Raw genomic sequence first — 21,958 nt, forward strand, 5'->3', positions numbered from 1 at the left:
TAAAATGGATTGTGAAAGACTTTAAAGTAGCATTAGTAAATTTAGTATTTATGTTTGTTATTATGTGTATATCTAGTATTTATTATAGCCTATCATATTTTGTATTTTGTAATTTTTCTTGTACGTATGTGTTCAGAGGAACAGGGCCACATTCAGTTTTACCTCACTTATAGTCAGTATGTCTTTCATGTGTCATGTTTCAAAACTCAGACAGGTGCAGAATATATAGAGTAAAACAGCTGCAAGTCATTTCCTCCCTGGAAACATCCATCATATCGAGACACTCTCGAGCTATCAGAAGCATACTGATTTCCCCCACTTAGATATATATCACACTGTTCCTCCACGCTCTCTGAGTTTAGTTTATAGTAAGCATTGAAAGATTTATTACTTCTAAAAAATTCTAATTCAAATCATACCAAAACCAAAAATGTATATTATGATTATTTTTAGGCTTTGTGTTACTATACTACTCACCATAGACACATCTTAAAAATCACTGTTCAAACCTATTTGGTAATGAATATCAGGTTGGTTAACCATTGTTGTTGCATCTTAAAAAAAATGTATATACAACAATAGCCAGAAGTGATTTTACTCCTTTCTTGTGATGATATTTTTATGAAGTGGTGTTTTTGAGTTTGGAAATGTATTGGTGAATGCTTTATGCTGCAAAGAGATGTTGAAAACTGTTAACTAATCAGATGTCTTAATGAATGAAACTGCTTGCACCTGTTGTTGAGTTTGTTGTGTTGCTCTCCCTGAGGAAGGCATGGGCCGAAACACGTTGGAGAGTTTTTCGATATTTTGTATGTAGCCATCTACATAGCCCTAACCCCCACCCTAACCCTAACCCTAACCCTAACCCATAAAGGCTTTTTAATTCTAAAGAGTGCCATCAGGCGCGTCGTTGAAGCCCCGGATGTTTTTTTATTTATAGCCCCGGATCTCAGAAAATTGAATTTATTGATAATTATTATTATTTTTTAATAATTTTGTATTTATTAAAAAAAAATTGACCGGGTCTTTTAATATATCCTTCGGAATCAATCATGTATTAAAGACGATTAAAATGTGTTCAAGCAGATCAAAGTTACTATGGTTACTCTCACACAGAGACGCACCACGTGAGCGATTTAGCTATCCAAGTTCATCTCCAGGATTTGCGCGCAACAGCAAACAATCTCACAGCAATAAAAACAATAATAAAAAAATAACGCAGTCAGCACCGCCGCACAGTCTTCTGTCAGACCAGATGTTGTCAGGCTATATGTCAGTAAAACTCAGAAAAACGAACTTAGGCCGTGTGTCCACCAAAGCCTGGTTTATACTCGACGCGTCCGCACGAGCGCGAAGGTGCGCGTGGCAAAAATGACGTCAATGCGGTGTGGGCGGTCGCGCGCGTTGGGTTCGCAAGACCCGGGCCGTTTCTCAATATGCGTTCTTGTCTGTACTTGCGTTCTTGTGGACTTGTGAAACGTCATCAGTCGCTGCCCAAGTACCGTCCCAATACACAAGTTTGCATTTTGGCAAGAACGGTTAAAAATCCCGGAAGTGTTCTTGACACGCCCATTTTACCGAGGATGCATTGGTTGGTAACTTGTGTGAACTTGACGGCAGACATGCATCCCAGCATTCATTTCGGCATTCGAGGAACGAGAGGTCAATACAGCAAGTCGTTTTTCTACAATTTCATCGCTAAATTCACTTCTGAGAACATTTGATGCGAGAAATCAACTGTGTAGATTTCAAATATTGGCATTTTTCGAAAATGCGCTCAAACGTTTTCGGAAGTGAGAATCTTCAGCGTAGGTAGCTTTATTGTTATGAATATACATTACATAGTGTACAGTTGTAGAGTAATCCCTTGAGCTGAGAGGTAGGCTTGGGCGATAAAGCCTGGCTGTTACCGTCAATAATTCTCGTTATGTTTGGGCACTGCAGACACTGTGCGGGGGTGTTATTGCGCAATACCAGCAAGAACACATCGTCTCAAACTGTCAGCGGCGTTCTGTGTGCTCGTCACCTTGTGAGTTCATTCTTCCAAGAACAACTAGCAAGAGCATTCTCCCCAAGAACACAAGTCCGTTCTTTGCATTCTTGGTTTTGAGAAACACCCCCAATTTCGCCTGGCGGTGTGCGCGACATTTTTTGTAACAACGCGCGCGGCGCCGCATCCGAAGATGAACGACTTCGAGCCGAATCTGGCCGAGCTCGAACTTCTCACCACACCGGCGCCCAGTTTGCACGTCTAAATGAGTTGCTTACATTTAAAAAATGAGCATACAATAGCATACAAAGTATTTTTAATGAACATAAAGGTCCATGTTTAATAAAAATGTTCACGAAACTTAATGAAATGTTTAGTGAAATTAGAAAATATGTAAGAGATAGTTAATTTAGTTATGTATTATACACATTCTCATATCCATATATTTTGTTTTATTGTCACGAGTAATAATCTCAGGGTTTACTGGGTTTTACACGATTATTTTTGTGGTGTTGGTGGCGGTGTACTAAAATAAACACTGTCACGTGTATATAGCTTTCTTCTTCTCACTGCTGATTCCTGATGGTTTAGAGGACAATTACTCGAGTCGCCCCCTGTCCTTTGCAAAGAATAGTACAACGGCGAGCGCGTCAAGTATAAACGCCTCGTCCGTTTGGGGAGGTGCGCGCGGAGACTCGCGCTGCGGAGCCAGGCGAAAGTATAAACAAGGCTTCAGCCGTTTGCTCGCGGCGCGCACTCTTCAATCACGCGCAAATGCGGCGCGCCCTGTATCACGCAAAATAAACTACTAACATGTAACGTCGTGTTCTGTCGTCAATTAAGTATTGAAATAACCAAAAGGGAGATTAAAGCTGCGTCAAAACTCTATGTCGGGGCTTTTGTATTCCTTTGTAGGCTACATAAGTTACACATTTTGGCGTAGCCCTACTCATTTTTCATTATTAATATTCTAATATTTTATCAATATTGCAAAGTCATCAAAACTGACTAAATATTTTGTGACCAAAAATGTGAAAAATAGGCCTATATCTAGCCTAAATGATCGTTCATGACATCCTTTTAACTATAAGCAACCCAATTTGTCTAGAGTATTATTTCATTTGTATAATGAGCTTAAATATTGCTGCACAGTCGTGTGATTTAGGCTGCTTGATTAACATTATTACAATGTATTCCTATTTAACTCTGATATGTAGCCTATAAGGTCCTCGAATGTGTTCGAATATTTCACCAGCATCAGCCTTTTCACAGTTTGTATCACTCCGCTTGTCTGTGTTTGCGCAACTTGCATCATTAAGCCAGTAGGTGGTGACAAGTGACTGTCTTTATGAGTGAACAATTGAAATTTAATTTAACTGATTTAATAGTGCCAAAAACATTGATTAACTCAAGAAAGAAACAAGTTGCTGAAACCAAACTTTAATGCTAAAAAGTTTACATCTATGCAAAATAATCCTTGAAAGATTTCTCATTTAAGGCCATTCCTGTTTGGAATATGTGATTGTGTATTGTCAACTATAAGCAGAAACATTTTGCATTTCCATTTTCTAGTGTGGATCATTAATTTCAACATTTATCCTCATTCTCATGTTTAAGAATCTGTTATCTGCTTGACAAATAATTTATGTATACTGCCCACTGACATGCTTTTAAAGCTATAATTGTTATCAAAAAATGTTGGCCTTCAAACACCTTAAAATGCACATATGTAGGTCAGTGCATGCCCCCGAACCCCCCTAACTATTTTAATGTGTGTGTCTGTGTGGTAATATGGGCTGGTGTGGCAACAGTGCCAGGAGTCAGGACTGAATTTTTTAACCAGTCTGCCCCCTGCATATAGGCCTAAATATATACATTATTCTCTGTATCGAATCATGTTGTCTTATTACCCACACCAGCCCCTGATGTTTCAGGCTCAGCCCCTGATGTTTTTAAAACCTAGAAACGCCCCTGAGTGCCATGGTCATCCTGATGTTTTCTTTAATAGCCAGAAGGGATTCAACTATTGATTTATTGGATATTAATGAGGTCCATATGAGTGAGTCATTGAATCATTAAACCAATTCAGTCAACACTGATTCATTTAGGAACGAAATTTAACTGCTTTCACAAAAGAATCATTAAATAATTAAATTACCTGATTCTCTCGAAATAGATTGCTCAGAGTGATTCTTCTTTGACACTGTTGATGTAGCAAAAATAGATGGAAAACGACTGACCATATTGTGTAAAACATCATTTACTCACTACTAACTTGTGTATTTAACTGTTGTACACAAACAATATCACATTTAAATATGCATTATACGGTTTGAAATCAGTGTGTGGCTACTGTATATTAATAGAATTTACAGTTAAAAGTCACAGTTTCTTCACAGAGATACAAGCACACAAAAAGAAAGCATTTCTGTCCTGATAGATCTGTAGCTCTCTCCGAAATATTGTTTATTATGTATTTCTTTGACTGATATTAAAAGGTCAAGGTGGAAATGATGATATTCTATCCAAAAAAAAAAAAAAAAAAAAGACAATACATGTCTACATGTCAACATAAAGAAAAGACAGAAGTAAACACCACTCCTTGATGATTTAATTTCCTCTCCCGTCTATAAGCAAAGCTGCTGGTGTGAGCAATGGTATATTTTTCTCTTTTCATCTCCAAAGCCTCACTTATCTCACTTGGGAGGACTGAGGAAAAGGTGCACTATCCAAGTCTCTCACAGAGATAAGTGAGATGGACTGATATGCGAATAAATCAGATGCCTCATGAATATTTATAATGCTGCTTACCTGCTCAATTAATTTACAGATTGAAATGCCATGGAAACATTTTGAATCTCTAGCGGAGTGCATTTGGTTGATAAGGGATGAGTTGCAAAATTTGATTTTGCTTTCTTTCATAATCTAAGATTTGATTACAGCTCTGAAATGGTTTTGAAATTTGTTTATATGTTGGACCGAGAATAAACAATACATCTGTGTTGGTTCTGCATTATAAACATCTGCATTTTATGATTCGTTTCCCTGCTATGAATAGATTTTCAACATTCGTAAGCCAGTCTAGGTACATTTACCCATGCACAAATTTGCATTTTATTGTTAAAACGTATTAAATATTTTCCTGCATCTCCCGACCCAAATATAACTTTGACATGTCTATATGATTTCAAATAATCTAGAAAGGAAACAAAGTAAAGCAAAATGATTAAAATAGCAACAGTTTGCTCTTTAGGGTAAACAGCAGTTATTCTGTAAGCATGAGCCAATGAAAGCACTTGTTTATTGGACAGATGGCAACATCAAATTGTGCTTTTCTTACAACATTAGCATAACTGAAGGACTAAAAATATCATTATTGCTTCCAAGACATTAACATCATTTTTCACACGGATCATTAATAATGCAAACAAAAGATTGCAGAAAAATCTAATTTAGCTCATGGTGTGAGTTTCATTCAAGCTGAAGGTTTCAGAATTCACCAAATGCACACATATTTATACACGAATCAAATGTCAAATACATTTGCCGTACACGGCAGTTGCAAATCCATATTTCTGTAATGTCAGCAGCATGGTGATTTGATTTAGTAAAACGTTTAGTAAAACGCAACACTAGTAGAACATAAAACACAAAGAGCAAATGCCTTTCTGGCTTCAAACCTATATAAAGAAATATATTTTTCAATCTGATTGCAAGTACTTTCCCAGCTGGTCTCCATGAGGATTGAAGCATCCAGGCAGCAAGATAAATCTACAAGTGGATTGTACTTGTAGCACACAGAGAGGGCACAGAGAATCTGAGAATGCCAAGGAGAAAAATTAATTCAGGAATTTCAGGAAAATTCATTTCAAGTCACAAACTGGACAGCTTCAGTAGGCTCCCGAGATGACGCTTAAGAGACAATATGCACGTAATGTAAATGCATCATATAAGCAATTAATAGAAATGAAAATGCATGGCAGTTACATAAAGTATGATGCAACAAAATGTTATATTAAGTGGCTTTAAGTACTATGCACTTACAATGGACGTATTGTGTACATACATTGTACTTACATTTTGAAAATACCTGCATGTAATTACAGCTGTAATAAATTCATGTAATTAAATTTGTAATTACACTGTTGATCCTTCCCATACACCTTAATCCACCCTTAAAGCTACCCATACTACCACACCTGTCCCTAACCTTACCCGTATCACACCTCAATAGCAGCAAAAGTGTTTTACAATACAACATGAACACAATAAGTACATAAGTACAAGTACTTAAAGCCACTTAATATAAAGTGGGACCAAATATTTTTGTTGATTTGCATTATAAGGCGACGTGACAATGGTGGATGTTTTACTGCATGTTAAGTATTTGCAACTGCTAGCAGTGCTTCATTTCTCTAATAAGACGGTGTTGTTGGGCAGAAGAGGGTCCAGGTAGGTTCAGCATGACACCCTGTGGCAACTCTGCACCAGTGCAGCTTGTGTTCACTAAAATATATTAAAATATAAATTAAAATGACTTTTATTCAACCATTCTCAATTATGCATTGAATAACAATGTTGTGTATATTCTTCCTCGTGTTTTTGTTTGAAAAATGTGTCTAATAATTTCAGTAATAAGGTTTTTTTAATACACAATGTAATATTAATTGAACATTGATTTAATTTAAGTTACAGCAATACACAAAGCCTACAGGAAAAAATACACCCACATCTGAGGAAAACCTCATTATGTAATATGGATTTTTTTGCAAGATGCCTCAGGATGGGCTTTGAGAAGCTGTTAACATCTCACAACCAGTGTTAAATATGTAATGATGTGCTTTATGGTTTATTTGGATCCACATCGATACATCAGAAGTCAAGGAACTCAATTCGGTATTAGTAAAACAAACAAGACAAAGGATTTGATGCTCATATATTATTTATTCCTTTTAAATATTTTCCTCTTATAATATACATTTCTATCTTAAATAATACAAATGCGCTGTGCTAGATCTATTATTTCAAAGAATGCCCAGTACTTCCATGCTGCACTGAAATATATATATTTGTATAGACACGCTCGCCCACATACACACAAACAGCCATTCATCAAAGGAGCAAAGAGCTTGGAATTCATGGTCAGTTTTGTATACAGAGGAATGAACGTAATTCTCTCCACCTCTCCTCATTTTGGTACACAATATGTTGTATTTGCCATCCAGAACATTCTGCTAGAGAAGTATACATTTCAAAAATACATAATTTTGACAAAAACAGCAACCATCAAGGAGTCTACTCAACCACACTGCCAACCAAAGCAAAAGCTCTGCTGAAATGTTCCACGAAACCGCTATGGCATTAACACGTCTAAACTGGCATATCTGACGCTGGGAGATAACATTAACTGAGAAAAAAACAGAAAAAAAAACAGAACGGAAGATCAGGACGAGATTATTTCGCTTCTGCTTTTGTATAGTTTGGTGTATATATATATATATATATATATATATATATAAAACTACTAAACGACAGAGGTCATATCTCAACTTCATCACAATGACATAATTACTTCCGATTGATTAACATTCACTTAGATCTCAATAATGTGAAAGGAATGGATTCAAAAATACCTCAACAAATCACATCTGAACTTAAAAAACCTAAGTCAAATAGTCTTTACGTAAAAAACAAAACAAAACCACGAACAGGTCTCCTCCTTCATCAGAGGTTGACCTTTTAGGGAGTCCCTGTGAGTACAATATCACTTTGTAACTCTTGTGTAAAGTCCTCTTGATTTTTTTAAAAAAAATCCAAAACAGGGAAGTCTAAAGGTCAGCATAGTGCGATCAGACAATCTTATCGATGCTTTTTAGCATAGATAAAAATGTGGTAAAACCAAGCAGGCCAAAAACGCAAAGAGGCTTGAGGAAAAACAAAACCAATCAACCAGTGTTTCTTCACATAGCAGACTGTTAACTATTTAAAGGCACAAACAGACCATATAAAACAGCTTCCTCATTTCATAATTAGCAATCTTGTAACAAAACTACCATGTAGGACGAGAAGCAAAGGGCACGTTGAAAGCAGGCCTGTGCACGCGAGATAAAGTTTGTCCATTCACATTTGTAACTGACAGTTTGCGAGTTCTCTCGTATCTTTGTACACGTACAACAAATACACAGTATTTTCCTGCATTGGAGATCAGTAGCAGGTGACATTTTGAACTGAGTCAGACTGCTGACTTGGTGAATGATACATTTTAGTGCAAACTAATGGAGTAGCGAAGGTGGATGTTAAGGAGTGGCGTGATAACCTTTGGTTTGCTGGGAAGGCAGAAAACGGGGAAACTCGGTGTAGGATATAAGGCAAGTCATGATGGGCGACGGGAGGACGAAAGCTCATTACACATTGGTCAGTCAACAGAATGGTAAGTTAACCAAATGCATTCTGGAATATTTGGTCCGCCACAATAAATCTATGATCCCCCACACCCTGTTATGATGACTAAATGAATGATTGGCCAGTGCGTTGAGGATCAAACCGATTGGTGCCCCCTAAAACACGGAGCTTGTGTTCAATTTATCTAAAAATAAATATTTTGAACCTTCCATCTACAGGTAATTAGTTCAATAAGGGTGCGTTTACTACCAAAAAGAGAATATTAGAGCTCTATTACATATTTCAAGGTCATTGTTAATGTACCTGCATTAATTTTTTGTTCTTTTTACACTCATTCAGCAAATATAAAAGATAACTGCAAAAATAAATACTCGAATTCATGGAGTGAAAAAATCACATTTTGGCGATCGGTACCTTTGAACTCAAGGTAAGTTGTGCTCAGAATGCCGTTATATAAAGTCACAAGGGATAATAGTTGAAACTTAGTTTTTTTTCAGGAGTGCTACGCCGAGAGCATTTATCCTAAAGGAAAAAAAAAAGTGGAAAACAATAACAACTCCCTAAAGACTTGTGGCCGTCCAGTTGATAGGACTTTGATTGTGTCATAACGTTTTGGATTCTGGTTTCAGTGTATGGCTCCATCCAGACCTACTGCAGGTTTTTCAGCAGACGGCCGTAGCGGTAGTCGTAAACGTGGCGGCAGACGAACACCAGGTCAGGATCGATGTCGTTGGGCACGCAACGATGAGCTGGAATTACATAGTCGGAGGGAGGGACCAGGGGGCTACGTCTGGGTAAGCCCTCCTCATGACACTTCACCAAGGCACAAAATCTGAAACATTAAAGATCAGATTTGTACAAAGGATAGGAGGTGATGATACATTTGACACTTGGCGATAAATATGATCGCTTACCTACAGTACTGTGCTAATGTCAACACATAGCACTTATCCTCAATACATGCCACACTATTTTCATCCTGATGCCGAGACGCGAAAATCTCATTCTGGAAAAATTCACACAGCTTTAATATTTTATATTTAACTTAAGGGAATCCATGCTGTAAGTGTACTAAATAAATATTGCATGTACAAAATGAAAATGCAGATACATATTGAATCAAATACATGGAAGTTGGAAGATACAGGCATGTTAAAATATCATTCCCTTCATGAATTATAGTAGATATACAGTTGTTCATAACATGTTTGAGAGTGCTGGGAATCATTTGTTTGTCCAGTGTCCCTATTCCAGTGGTTTACTGAACACAGGAAACTTGTGCTGCCTACTTCCTATATGAAACTCATAATCAAAGGAAGTCAAATGTTGACATTGCAAGTCCCCGGAGGACCACATGGCTGTGCCATGAGCAATTCTAGACTCACCTCACAGTGCATGCTGGGAATGCGACCCCCCTGAGTGTGTTCTGGACGGTAGTACCAAAACAAGCTCATCATCAGCTCCCCTAAAAGTAGGATTCAAGTATTGTGAGCTCTTCTGTGATTTTCACTCATGTATTAGAGAAAACAGCATTTAGAGGAAGCCTTACCTGACTCAGGGTCTTCCCAGAAGGCGGAGACTTTGGCCACATAAGGCAAGGACTTCTTCCTGGGACCTGAGCGGAGTAGCACGGCGTCTCTGACCCTGATCACCTCTCCATCTCTCTGCACTCCTTCATAGCATCTGCGCAGGGATGTTGACTCCTCACCCTTCAATCAAATGAAAAATAAAGAGTTCCACATTTTATCTCATTATACACTTTGTTATCACGTTAGACACGTACAAAAAAAAAGCTACACATTTTAAAACCTCCAATAAGGGGTCAACTTGAAGCCAGCTGAATTATTTAAAGCTTTACTTGATATAGATTAATCAAGTAGTGGGTGGACTGTCTGAACGACTAGTCTCAAAATGCATTTCAAAAATTGCACTAATTTTAACTTGACACACTGTCTTTCAAATGCAACATATTAAAAAACAGCATGAATTATGACGCAATTATAACAGATGTTAAAAGACATCTAAATGCATGACTGCAGAAGCGAAAGGAGATCAATTAAAAAAAGGACCCTTTAAATAGGTCAGCTAAAACACAGCATGTTAACATGCTAATTGAGAGCACTACCGCTATAAATATAAAAACTAATACATGGATTGGTAACACTTTAGTTTAGGGTCCAATTCTCACTATTAACTAGTTGCTTATTACTATGCATTTTACTAGGATATTGGCTGTTTATTAGTACTTATGAAGCACATGTTAATGCCTTATTTTATCCCTTAATTTACCTGACCCAATACCTAAACTTAACAACAACCTTTCTAACTTTTAATAAGCAGTAATTAGGAGTTTAATGAGGCAAAAGTCGTAGTTAACAGTTAGTTAATAGTGAGAATTGGACCCTAAATTAAAGTGTGGCCTATGGATTTAATGCTGAAATATATCTACACTACCATTCAAGTTTGGGATTAATTGAACGTGTTCTATTATCTGTCTCTAATTCTCATCAAGGCTGCATTTATTTAATCAAAAATACAGTAAAAACAGTGATATTGTAAAATATTATAACAATTTAAAATGTTTATTTTAATGTGAAATTTATTCCTGTGATCTGTTTTCAGTTTTGTATTCCTGTGGTATTTTCAGCTGTCATTACTCCAATTTTCAGTGTCATGTGATCCTACAGAAATCATTCATTGGCGACTAGAAACATTTCTTATCATCATCAATGTACAAAACGGTTGTGGTTTTTGTGGAAACCGTGATACTTTTTTTTTCAGGATTCTGTAATTAAAGTTCAGAAGACAGCAATTATTTGTAAGTAACAAATAAGTAACATTATACATATTATACATTATACATGCATCCTTGGTGAATAGAAATATGAATTTATTTAACAAAAAAGTTTCTACATCGAAATTTTGCACAAATACTGATGAGGAAAAATATACAGTATCTACCATCAAGTCTTTCATGAATTAAAATGACTTGTTTTTAGTACTCTATTTAGGGTAAAACTAGTATCCAAATTCCAACAGATCTTACGTAGTCCCCGCCCCTTTTCAGCACTGTGCTCTTTGTGTTCTGTCTACCGGTTTATACTTCCACAGCATGAAGATAAGATCTAACAGATTTATGAATGAACCACTTGTTTTAAAATCTTCCCGGTCTACTGAGATTTGTTATGACATCCGCATTAAACATTACAATGGCTGGTCATGATAACTTTCGTTAACTCTGCAATATGTAAATCTGCATGCTTGTTTCTGGCGCATAAGGTCTACAGAGAAGCCCAAAGACCAAGTAAAGGCGTGACTCTGCAGTGTGGAGAACTAAATAGTTCTTCTGCTGAATCCTGAAGTAATGTGTGTAAATATTTCATAATATTCTCAAAGTTATTTATGAGTTCTTAAAAACACTAAAATGGAGAATAAAACAGCAGCATGAAAATACTTGTTCAAAAGCACCTCACTGGAATTTAATAATCATGACCTTTCCAATGAACGCAATACAATGCACTTTGAACAGCTGTTCAAAAGAAATTTGCCTGGGGCATTATTTTGTAATTTACCAGGAATAATAATAATAATATAATAAATGCAATATCTTTCAATGAATCGCTGCTTTAAAGTATGAATGAATGAAAATTCTGTCATTAATTACTCACCCTCATGTTGTTCCAAACCCATTCGACTTTGGTTCAACATCGGAACACAAATGAAGATCATTTTGATGAAATCAGAGTGTTTTTTGTTCCTCCTTTGACAGCTATGCAACTGACACTTTGATGATTCAAAAAGTTCATAAAGAGATCGTAAAACTAATCCATATGAATCCATACTATCCAAATTTTCTGAAGAGACACGATTGGTTTATATGATGAACAGATTGAATTTAGTCTTTTATTCACATATAAACATTGATCAGTGAACATAAACTCAACCGAACCTGCTTGATGCGTGAGAACAAACCTCTCGCTGAAGCTCACACGTACCGCAAAACACGAGAATGAACATCATTGGTTCTCGCACATCAAGCATTCATGCTTGAGTTTCCATTCACCATATCTGATGTGTGAGTTGATGAACGTTTATATGTGAATAAAAGCCTAAATTCAATCAGTTCATCATATAAAGCAATCATGTCTCATCAGAAAATGTTGGACTCCATTCTCAATTCATATGGATTAGCTTTACGATTTCTTTTTGAACTTTTTGAAGCGTCAAAGTGGTAGTTGCTAGCTGTCAATGGAGGCACAGAAATAACTCAGATTTGATTAAAAAGATCTTAATTTGTGTTCCGAAGATGAACGAAAGTCTTACCGGTTTGGAACGACACGAGGCTCAGTAATTAATGAAAGAATTTTCACTTTTGGGTGAACTATCCCTTTAAGTCTTGCTCCGGGCACCTCCTAAATGTCTTTTTAGGAAACTTTCAATACGCCAGTGTGTGTTGACACCATCCCCGGACAGGGCAACTCAAGTACGTACCACGATGAATACTTCCTTTTCTGTTGCCACACCAACAGGCATCCAGCCGTTTGTTGCCCGGCGACGACTGATCTTAGGCTGCTTGGCAGAGCCGCTGCCATGGCCTGCTACCAGCTGGCCATCCTTAACATGGGGGCAAACAGCAGAGTCCCGCACCCCAGAACGAGAGCCACTGGGCGGCTTGGCCCTCTGAGGGCATTCCCGTCCCACTCTAATCTGCACCTGGGGTCGACTGGCATCGGGAAGAGGCGTCTGCAGGTGGGGCACTGACTGGGTGGATGGAGGCACACTGGAGATGGGGCAGATGGACAGAGGCAGGGCAGAAGGCATCGTGATGGATGAGCTGTGGTCATCCAGAGGGTAAGAGTAGTCTTCTACAGAGCGGAGAAAGCAAAAATCATTGGTTCATAAAATGCTCAACATGCATTTATGATCATAAACACCATACTGCATGTAACACAACACAACAGACTAATGCAGTCATAAATGAGTCAGTGTGCCAGATGCTGCGTGGTCAGATGCAAAGCTAAGAGCTGTAACCACAATTATATACAACCTTGAGGGGATTGGATTGTATGACAGGAACTACATATCAATTTAGAAATGTGGAAACAGTGAAGCACTTGATTATTAATTCATTATTGAACTCGAACAAAACAATGACGGTGCATTATCATTTCAATAACATCCAATTGCTGTGATCCAAGGGTGTCGTAAAGGTTGTGTGGGCAGTAAAAAAAAAAAAAAAAAAAAATCAGAGTGGATGAGCCAATCTTGGGAAACCTGTCAATTGCCTATGTGGTTCCCATAGTGATGAGGAAATTTGAGGTGTGAGCAAGTACATGTGATGCATTCTTCTGGTAATGCATAAAGAGACAAGAAATGTGCATTTTTAGGGTTCATCTTGACCCCAGAAATTATATTCTGTCATGATTTGTTCCAAAGCTGTACTGTATCCTGATTTTTATCCATGGAGCAAAAGGTGATTTTATTCTTCACATCTTGATCTTTCGTTTTCCCATACAATGATAAGTTCACTGTGACCACAGGCTCAAGTTACAAAATACAGGCTAAAACAAAGATACAGTATGTTTCATACATTATTAATTCCTAATGATTTGGTTTTGAATGGAAAATAACAACCAGAAATCAAAAGTGCATAGTTGGGAACTGTCAAATTAAAAGGAAAAAAACATTGAGTGCAATTTGAAATTTTATACTTCAAAAATTGACCTTTAAAACTTTTAACAAAGACCACTTACATTTACTTATTAAACATATTAAAACATCACTCTTTTGCTGCCATGGTCTTAAACTATCTAAAATTCTTTAAAATATGATTTTATAGAGTTATTTTCTAAATCAAATCATAAGTCTTCCATTTTTAAATTAAATTGGAAATCTTGTGAGACTGCTGAGTTTCATTTTCAGTCATTTAAATGCAGTTTAGTCTATCTGCATGGTCAAATCAGGGTTAGAGGTCAGAGAGTGAAGGCATGAAGACTTGTCTGAAATTAATTATCTCTTATCGCTTGATTTTCTGTTTTACTGGCCACTTCACCATTGCAATGAGGGAAGAGGAATGACTCTTTAATAGCTGATTAACAAGTTGGTGGTTTTAAACTGCAGCAGGGCAGACTCCTCTCATGCAAAAGATCAGGTCTATCAGTATTACCCTACTCATCCCCTGAGGTTTGACATCAATGAATAGCAAATGCAGACATTTTATTACAATCTAGACTCCAAATCTAATAGAACCAACAAGCGTAAATTGAACACCAAATCTGACCAAATCAAACAGCCAAGTGCACACAATGACATGCCGTCGGAGTGGTAATCGCCCTCAGTCTACACAAAAAAATAGATAACAATACTTAAGATAACCCAGTTCACAGCGCTTGGTCTCTGTGGATCGAGTCTGGGTAAGCGTGTAAGGGAAAACACAATCATTGTACATTCACTCAAGCATGAAAGTGTTGCATTATTGGAGGAAAACTTCACTTCCCCCTGCAGTATACAGACAGTTTTAATAAATTTACACTCAGTTTTAGCTCGCACAGTATTGAACGGTTCAATACAGCACTTTGTGTATGTGAGATTGTTTTAAAGTGTAAAGCTTTGCACTTTCAAAAATTACACAATTTCCACATCCATTTAATAGCAAACCAAATATACCAACTTCAAATGAATACTAAAATGCCTCTGCTTTGCTTGTTTGTCTTTTCACAGTGAAAGTCATTCTGTACCTAAAGAGAAACCCACAGAGAGTCAGATTACTGTCTCATTAACGGAGATTACGGTGAGTGAAAAATTACATCGTATAACGGAGCCGTGTGGTTAAAAACCAACAAGGGAGCATCTCTGCGGAGGTCTCTGCCTGTACTGAGGTTCACATGCGTCTGCGAGACCACAGCTGTCACCTCACAATGAACAGACAGTTCAAGTCTCCTGCCAACAAAAATAACCAGCACCCCTTCCCCACCTGTGGCAATTACTCACATGCAAACCAACAGCGAACAGACTGCAGGGAACATGCAGCCACAATGACGTGGCTGGGGAAGGGAATTTCATTTCTTTTGTCTCCTATTCAAGCAGTTACTTTTTTTCCCCCGCAACCTTGACAGGGTTTCTCTTGACATCTTTTAATGTCACTGTATTTCTTGTGTACACCTTTAGATCAATCACTTTGAGACTGTGTGAGCTCATTCATAAAGATGTCTGCTGCTGAGACTGGGTCAAGGCTGAGGATACAAACATGGCATAGAATGATGAATGTGGAAATCCTTCCATCCATTTAAGAGATACATTTTCTCTAAAAATCAGTCATTTGTTCATTTACATAATGATATTTTCTAAAACAAAAAATAAGCCATCTCTCACATTATAGGGGAAAGTGAGGCCAGATGTGCCATTGTCACTCTTTTTATGTATACCTTATGGATAATAATAATATATTAGTAATTATTATTAATAATAATTAATATAAGTCAAATTATATTTTCATTATTTTATTCATCCAGTCAATTTTCTCCTCCAAACAATGTGCAAATTAAAAGTATATATCCTATGTATGTGTGTGTGTGTGTGTGTGTGTGTGTGTGTGTGTGTGTGTGTGTGTGTGTGTGTGTGTGAACTCTGAAATATTATTAATTTAAAAAATAACTTTCTATTTTAATATATTTTAAAATGTAATTCATTCCGGTGATGGCAGTCCAGTCTTTAGAGTATCACATAATGATGATTTGGTGCTCAAAAAACATTTCTTATTATTAGAGACGGACCAATACTAAATTTCTCTGCTGATACTGATAGCCGATTATTCAGAATGATATTGATATTCATGATATTCCATGATATTCAACTGGTATTTATTTTCATATTTAATAATTACACAAATAAAAACTGAAATGCATGCAACTCGGTTGCACATACGTTTTTTTTTTATAGATAACAAACGAACTGCTAACGCTGATTGGGCGATTACATGAGACTTAATTCATTTCGGTTACATCATTTTTTTTTTTTGTGTGTGTTATAACTTGTATTAAAGTGGAAGAGATGACTCATGCTCCACGCTGCTGCTTGAACGGAGGCGCTACAGCGATCTGTCACGTCACATTTAAGAGTGTCAAAACGTTATTTATTGTTTGAATTTTGTGATAAAATGGACAGAATTTGAAAGCTGAGACTTAAAACAAAGCGCAAAGCTCTTTGTGATTATTGGATGGGAGGTGCTACAAATAATGTTTGATGTAGGGAAAAAACGCAGATCTGGCAACCCTGCCTTGAACTACGGGTGATTCATAGGGTCAAATAGAGCATGCTTTAAAATCGCTGTGTTTTTTTTTTTTTTTACTGTTAATGTCATTTCTGTATTGTCACATTAACTTGCCCGAAATTTAACAAGAGAGACTTTCTTCACACACCGTATGAGTTGCAGTCTGAACATGTTTTTCCGCACCCCCTTTTGATTGGCAAGATAGAACTGGACTGGATCATCTTCTGTTTTTAAACAATTGGCTGATGGCCGACAGTAAAAATAATTGCTTTTATCGGCTGATACCAATTATTGGCCTATACATCGGTGCATCTCTACTTATTATTACCAATGTTGAAAACAGTTGTACTGCTTAATATTTTTTTGGAAACTGTTTTACATTTAAAAATTTTCATTAATCTTAAAGTTCAAAAGAATAGTATTTATTTAAAATGGATCGATCTTTTTTGTAACAAATCTCTACTGTCATTTTTGATGATTTTCACGTACAGAGAATCATTCAGAAGCGCAGAAGTGTATTGTCAACACTGTTGTGATTTATCAATAAAATAGCTTAGAAACTGAAATGTTCTAGCATATATTTTATTTGTTAAAAAAAACACACAGTTGCACTATTATTCGAGAGACGCTGCCAGGTAGAATTAATTTATACGCAATTGCTCTCTCCCTAATGCATTCATATAAATGTTATATTTACTGTGCTACTTTATTTGTATCTGATTTAGAACAAGCAGAAATCTGTGAGGAATATAACGACCCAAAGACAAATGAACTGATCAAAATAAGCTGTTATGTAGGAGCAATAGCCTTGTGGGCAGCGCTGTATCATATGCCATAGGTGTGCACAAGGCAACCCGCGTTCGAGTCTCAGCTCGAGGTTCAGGCTTATTCGTTCATTAATGACGTCATCAGCGATTAGTCAACGTCGACCCGACTTTAATCACAGAAATGTTGACTTTAAAAAACCTATCTGTTGCATTGTCTGTTTGACGCACATATGTGCATATTTGCTTTATGAAGTACTTAAACTTTAACAGCGTCTTGCAAGCTTGCAGTTCTTTACTAAATGCAGCCCTACTTAAACATAAAATGTGGCACAGTTTACCAACTCTCACTCTCTCTTCCATACTTCAATCACAAAAACAGCAGGCAATCTGTTTCAAGTTCAAATGCTCAAACATCCTTGTAAAGTTAAAGTGAGAGACATTTTTATCTTTCATTCCATTTCCCATCCTACCTTTTTCCATTTTGTGCATGCAGCTGGAGCATCCTGCGTTGTACGAGCAGCCCCTGCTAGCGATGGGTTGCGTGGGTCTGTAGGCATAGCTGTTGAGCCTGCAGGCTTCTCCGTAGCAGGTGCCCACAGTGTTACAGTATGCCGGATGAGGGATCCCTGTGGTATGGGAAACTGAAGAGGGTAGCAATTTTGGTCTCTGGACCCCACTAGTACACATCGCCAGCTGGGGTACTGACGAGGGCGTGTGGCTTCCTGGATTTGAGCTTACGGGATGCGCCGGAGTCCCGTGATGGGCAATGTGGACATAGTACCCAGGGTAACATGGATAGGAATGGGCACCGATGGGCATCGCTGTATGTGTCAGGGTGTGAGGAGAAGGAAGAAATCCCTTCAGAGAATGTTCATCGGTTTCCGGGAAGGTTTTCTGGCCGAGGAACAAGGCTAGTCTATGGCAGTACTCCACTGATCTCTCCTGGGAACAGCAGTAATATGATTTCACATCAGTCTCTGTTTTCTCTTCCTTCACAGGCTTCAGGGGAAAGCCGAGCATGGATCTGCACTGATATCCGGGGCTAATAAAGCCATGGCTTCCTGTGCTCCCGTCCCACAATGCCTCTGTGTGGAGGGCTTGCTTCTCACAGAGACTGCAGCATTGCTGCGCTACTTTTAACTTGGACTGACAGGCCAAGTTGTGCTGCTGTTTACGCGATTTAGACTGTAGCTGTTTCCCTCGCACCCCTCCACCGCTCGGTTTGCCATCTGTTTTACCTCTGCGCTTCACTCCAGAGGACGTGCTGGTCAGCTTGAGGAGGGCGGCCGCATTTAAACCAGCTAGGCGCTTGGGAGCAGGACTGTTTAGAGTCTGGAGATCAATAGCGTCGGCTTCCGCCTTAGCTTTTTTGGGGTTTCGACATTGTTCTGTCTCTCCGATACACGTGCGTTTTCGGTTATCTTGGGCTTTTCTGGAACAATCATTATCTTTCACTGTGTCTTTAGAAAGAGAAGTGTCTCCTTTTGTCTGTTGCTGCTTCTTTGAGAGTTTTGATGTCTTTTGGGGGTCCTCTCTGTCCAACAGCAGACTGTTAACGGCCTCTGCATTCAGAGAGGCCAGCCGTCTCTGACGAGGTTCGGGGATGAATTCTGTGTATAAGGCAGATTTATCTGGTTTCACTTTGCTTTTTGGTTCAGGCGCTGACCGGCAAATCTTACAGGCTTTCTTGCGACACTTGCAGATTTTCGCCTTCCCCTGCATTTCCTTCACCTTGGCCTTCATGCTGTTCCTACACGTTTCGCTCTCGTCCAAGCGCGTCAGTACGACACAGCAGTTAAGCGCGCTCACTTCACCCAATCCATGTCGTCCCCTGAGGGGGTACAGCTTCCGGTCTCTCTCGGTGGTCTTCCCTTTTATTTCCTTACCTTTTCTTCTTTGGGTAGAGCATGTTTTAGCTTTCTTTTCTGGCCAAGTTCTGTCCATAGTTGTCTGACAGCTCACCTGGTCCGCAGATTCACTCTTATATCCACATAAAGAGTTCCTCTGCCGTGCATGGGTCATCACACTCTGTCATGCAAAACCTACAAAAATAAATATACAGCATTTTTTAATTATTAATTTCAAAGCTGTAACTGCTATGATTAAATATATAATGTGTACAGGAACCATTAAGAATTTCATAACCTTTACTAATTAATATTAATGCAACCGACTGTGTAAACTAAAGCTGAAAAATCAGCACAAATGTGGCCTTATGTGCCACCTTAATCAGGTTTCTGCTTTGGCAAGAGTTTAAAGAATTTTAATTGGTGGGACAAACATGGTTACTAAACTGCGTAGGTGCAATAAACAATTTTTAGCATATGTTGTTTTGGTCTTTTGTAATAAACATCTTTCTACGTGAATTCACACAATGCATAAATAACATTCTTTTAATATTTTATCTTAGCAGGCTAGTAACACTTCTGATATTTTAACTTTGAGATATAATGGCGTCACAGGCTCAAGAACTGATTACATTCGACTAATAGACCTGACACAGTGCCGTAATTAGCCTATGTCCGTTATTTAAATGAATGATGATGTAGTTGCTAAAACATACAAAGAGACAGCAAAACATAATTATTATGACATTGTGTGTTATGATTGATGTGATAGTACCACAATGTCTGAAACCTAGGTCAGCTATTCCTATTTACATCTTGCATCATTTAAAGGGACATTTATGAAAATGAACATTCTGTCATCATTTATTCACCCTTGTGTTATTTCAAAGTAAGTCATTTAGCTTTTTTTCTTCTTGAAATAACAAAAACATGTTTAAGATGCCCTTTCCCATGTAAGCTCAATGACTGGACCTTTCAATGGCTTTAATAAATGACGTAAATTAATAGCATTAAAGCGGGGCTCAGTAGTTTCGGGATTTCTTCGCTGGATTCTCGCTTTTTGCTCGCAGGTTTCTCTCTAGAGCTCCCCCCACAGCTTCAGAATAGATATTTGACAACACTGTTGTAAAAACTCGTTGGCTGTTCTCAGACACCAGAGGCTAGTAGATCAACGACATCAAAGCAGATGGGACATTCTTTAAAACGTCTTCTTCATTCGGGTTCGAACAGCGTGAGGGAGCGCAATAATGACAGCATTTTAGCAGATTTCTTTTGGCCGTAAAGCAATTGTTTACATTGCGAGACCTGATATCACGCGATACTTCCTGACGCGGCGGCCCGCCGGCTCTAAGTTGCAAGTGCGGATTTTCCGCTCACGGGCACCAGGGGGGTGCAAAACGACCACCATTCAACCCGAAATAAGTAATATAACCATTCCAATGACTCCGAAGCTGTTCAGTTAAGGTAAAAAAGTTACTTAGTTCACCTTTAATTTGATGACGAGTAAATAATGACAGGATGTTCCTTTAAGAAACACCTGATCTGTAAATATTACATAGTCAGGGACAGGGTGCTTATCTTAAGTGCCCATTAAACTGTTGCTCTCCAAATAAAAACTATTTTTGATTAAATTGCAAATTTGATTTGCAATTTTGTGGTACACAAGGTTGAATACTTGTAACCTCAAATGTCAGATGAGAAATTAATGCAAGAAATATTTCTGATGACATTCTGGAGATTTAACATGTCCAACATGTTTCCCCGAGACCTATTGATTAACTGAAAGGCAAGTCAGGGGTCAAACACACACAGAGACATATGACAGTAATTGGGCTCCATGTGAAACTTAACACTAACTGACACAAAACACTAACTGCTTTGACCTATTGACAAGTTCCTCTTTCTTTAAAAGGAACAGAAGTCCTTGAGGCTTTCCAGCTGACTCTGAAGTTAGACCAAGCTATTATTAGCCAAAGACATCTTTTAATGTTTGATGCATCGCTTTAGTTTTAAAAATGATTTTGAGTTTTATGTTCTGTATTATTAGTATCACTGTGCTCCACCATGAAAGACAGAAGAGCTTTGAAAAAGTATGAATGCTACAGGCTTGCTTGGATTGTGTGAATAGATCCATTTATTCATGTGCTCAGTTATTAAGTTTGACAGCTGCTGTATTTGAATCTCCATCTGTCAAATAAAAGAGGTCATCATAAACATCAGTCATCCTCAGACGCATGCAGTGCTCTCCTTTACAATGCACAGAGCAAGTTCAGCACCCGCGAAAGAAACATTTTTGTGTTTCACATTTCCAAAACCCAACTGTAAAATATGGACACAAAAAGGCAACTGTAGCATTCTCTGATTTCAGCAACAATCCTCTTCACTCCTACTGCTCTACCATTTAAAATCATCCACCCATGTGCCAGATAAAGAGGGGAATCATTCTGTAATACTTCCAACCACAAAAGTGACTACTTTAAATATTTAAACAAACAGGTTATACTAAAAGTAAAATAACCAAACATACACATTTACAGTAAAGATCAATAATTATCTTTATGATATTATTTATAATTAGTTATTAAAATATTCATAAGGTTTATTAAGTTTTTTTGTTGTTGTTAACACAACAAAAAAAGCATGCATTAAAAATATTAAATATTGGATTTGGTGATGGAGATTA

General features: G+C 37.8%; 1 protein-coding gene and 1 long non-coding RNA gene across 4 annotated transcripts in view; one reads left to right on the top strand and one right to left on the bottom strand.

The window, feature by feature from the left end:
- The first annotated feature begins 8,281 nt into the window (after window positions 1-8,281).
- Window positions 8,282-13,061, top strand: LOC311280747. The gene is made up of 3 exons (XR_014625722.1): window positions 8,282-8,420; window positions 9,022-9,186; window positions 12,922-13,061. It is a non-coding gene; the product is annotated as an uncharacterized lncRNA (long non-coding RNA).
- The window catches only part of bahd1 (bromo adjacent homology domain containing 1), a gene marked incomplete at its 3' end in the record, with an annotated part of 35,388 nt that continues 22,470 nt past the window's right edge, over window positions 9,041-21,958 (bottom strand). For all 3 annotated transcript variants that reach the window (XM_084393149.1, XM_084393151.1, XM_084393150.1), the window contains exons 2-7: window positions 17,899-19,470; window positions 12,884-13,257; window positions 9,942-10,101; window positions 9,778-9,857; window positions 9,307-9,398; window positions 9,041-9,224 (exon numbers count right to left, since the gene is read on the bottom strand). In XM_084393149.1, coding sequence (XP_084249275.1) covers window positions 9,041-9,224; window positions 9,307-9,398; window positions 9,778-9,857; window positions 9,942-10,101; window positions 12,884-13,257; window positions 17,899-19,450 — 2,442 coding nt within the window. In that variant the 5' untranslated portion in view covers window positions 19,451-19,470. The remainder of the gene's footprint in view (window positions 9,225-9,306; window positions 9,399-9,777; window positions 9,858-9,941; window positions 10,102-12,883; window positions 13,258-17,898; window positions 19,471-21,958) is intronic.

This window comes from Rutilus rutilus (assembly GCF_951802725.1).
Source record: "Rutilus rutilus genome assembly, chromosome: 21".
In the NCBI taxonomy this organism is placed as follows: Eukaryota; Metazoa; Chordata; class Actinopteri; order Cypriniformes; family Leuciscidae; genus Rutilus; species Rutilus rutilus.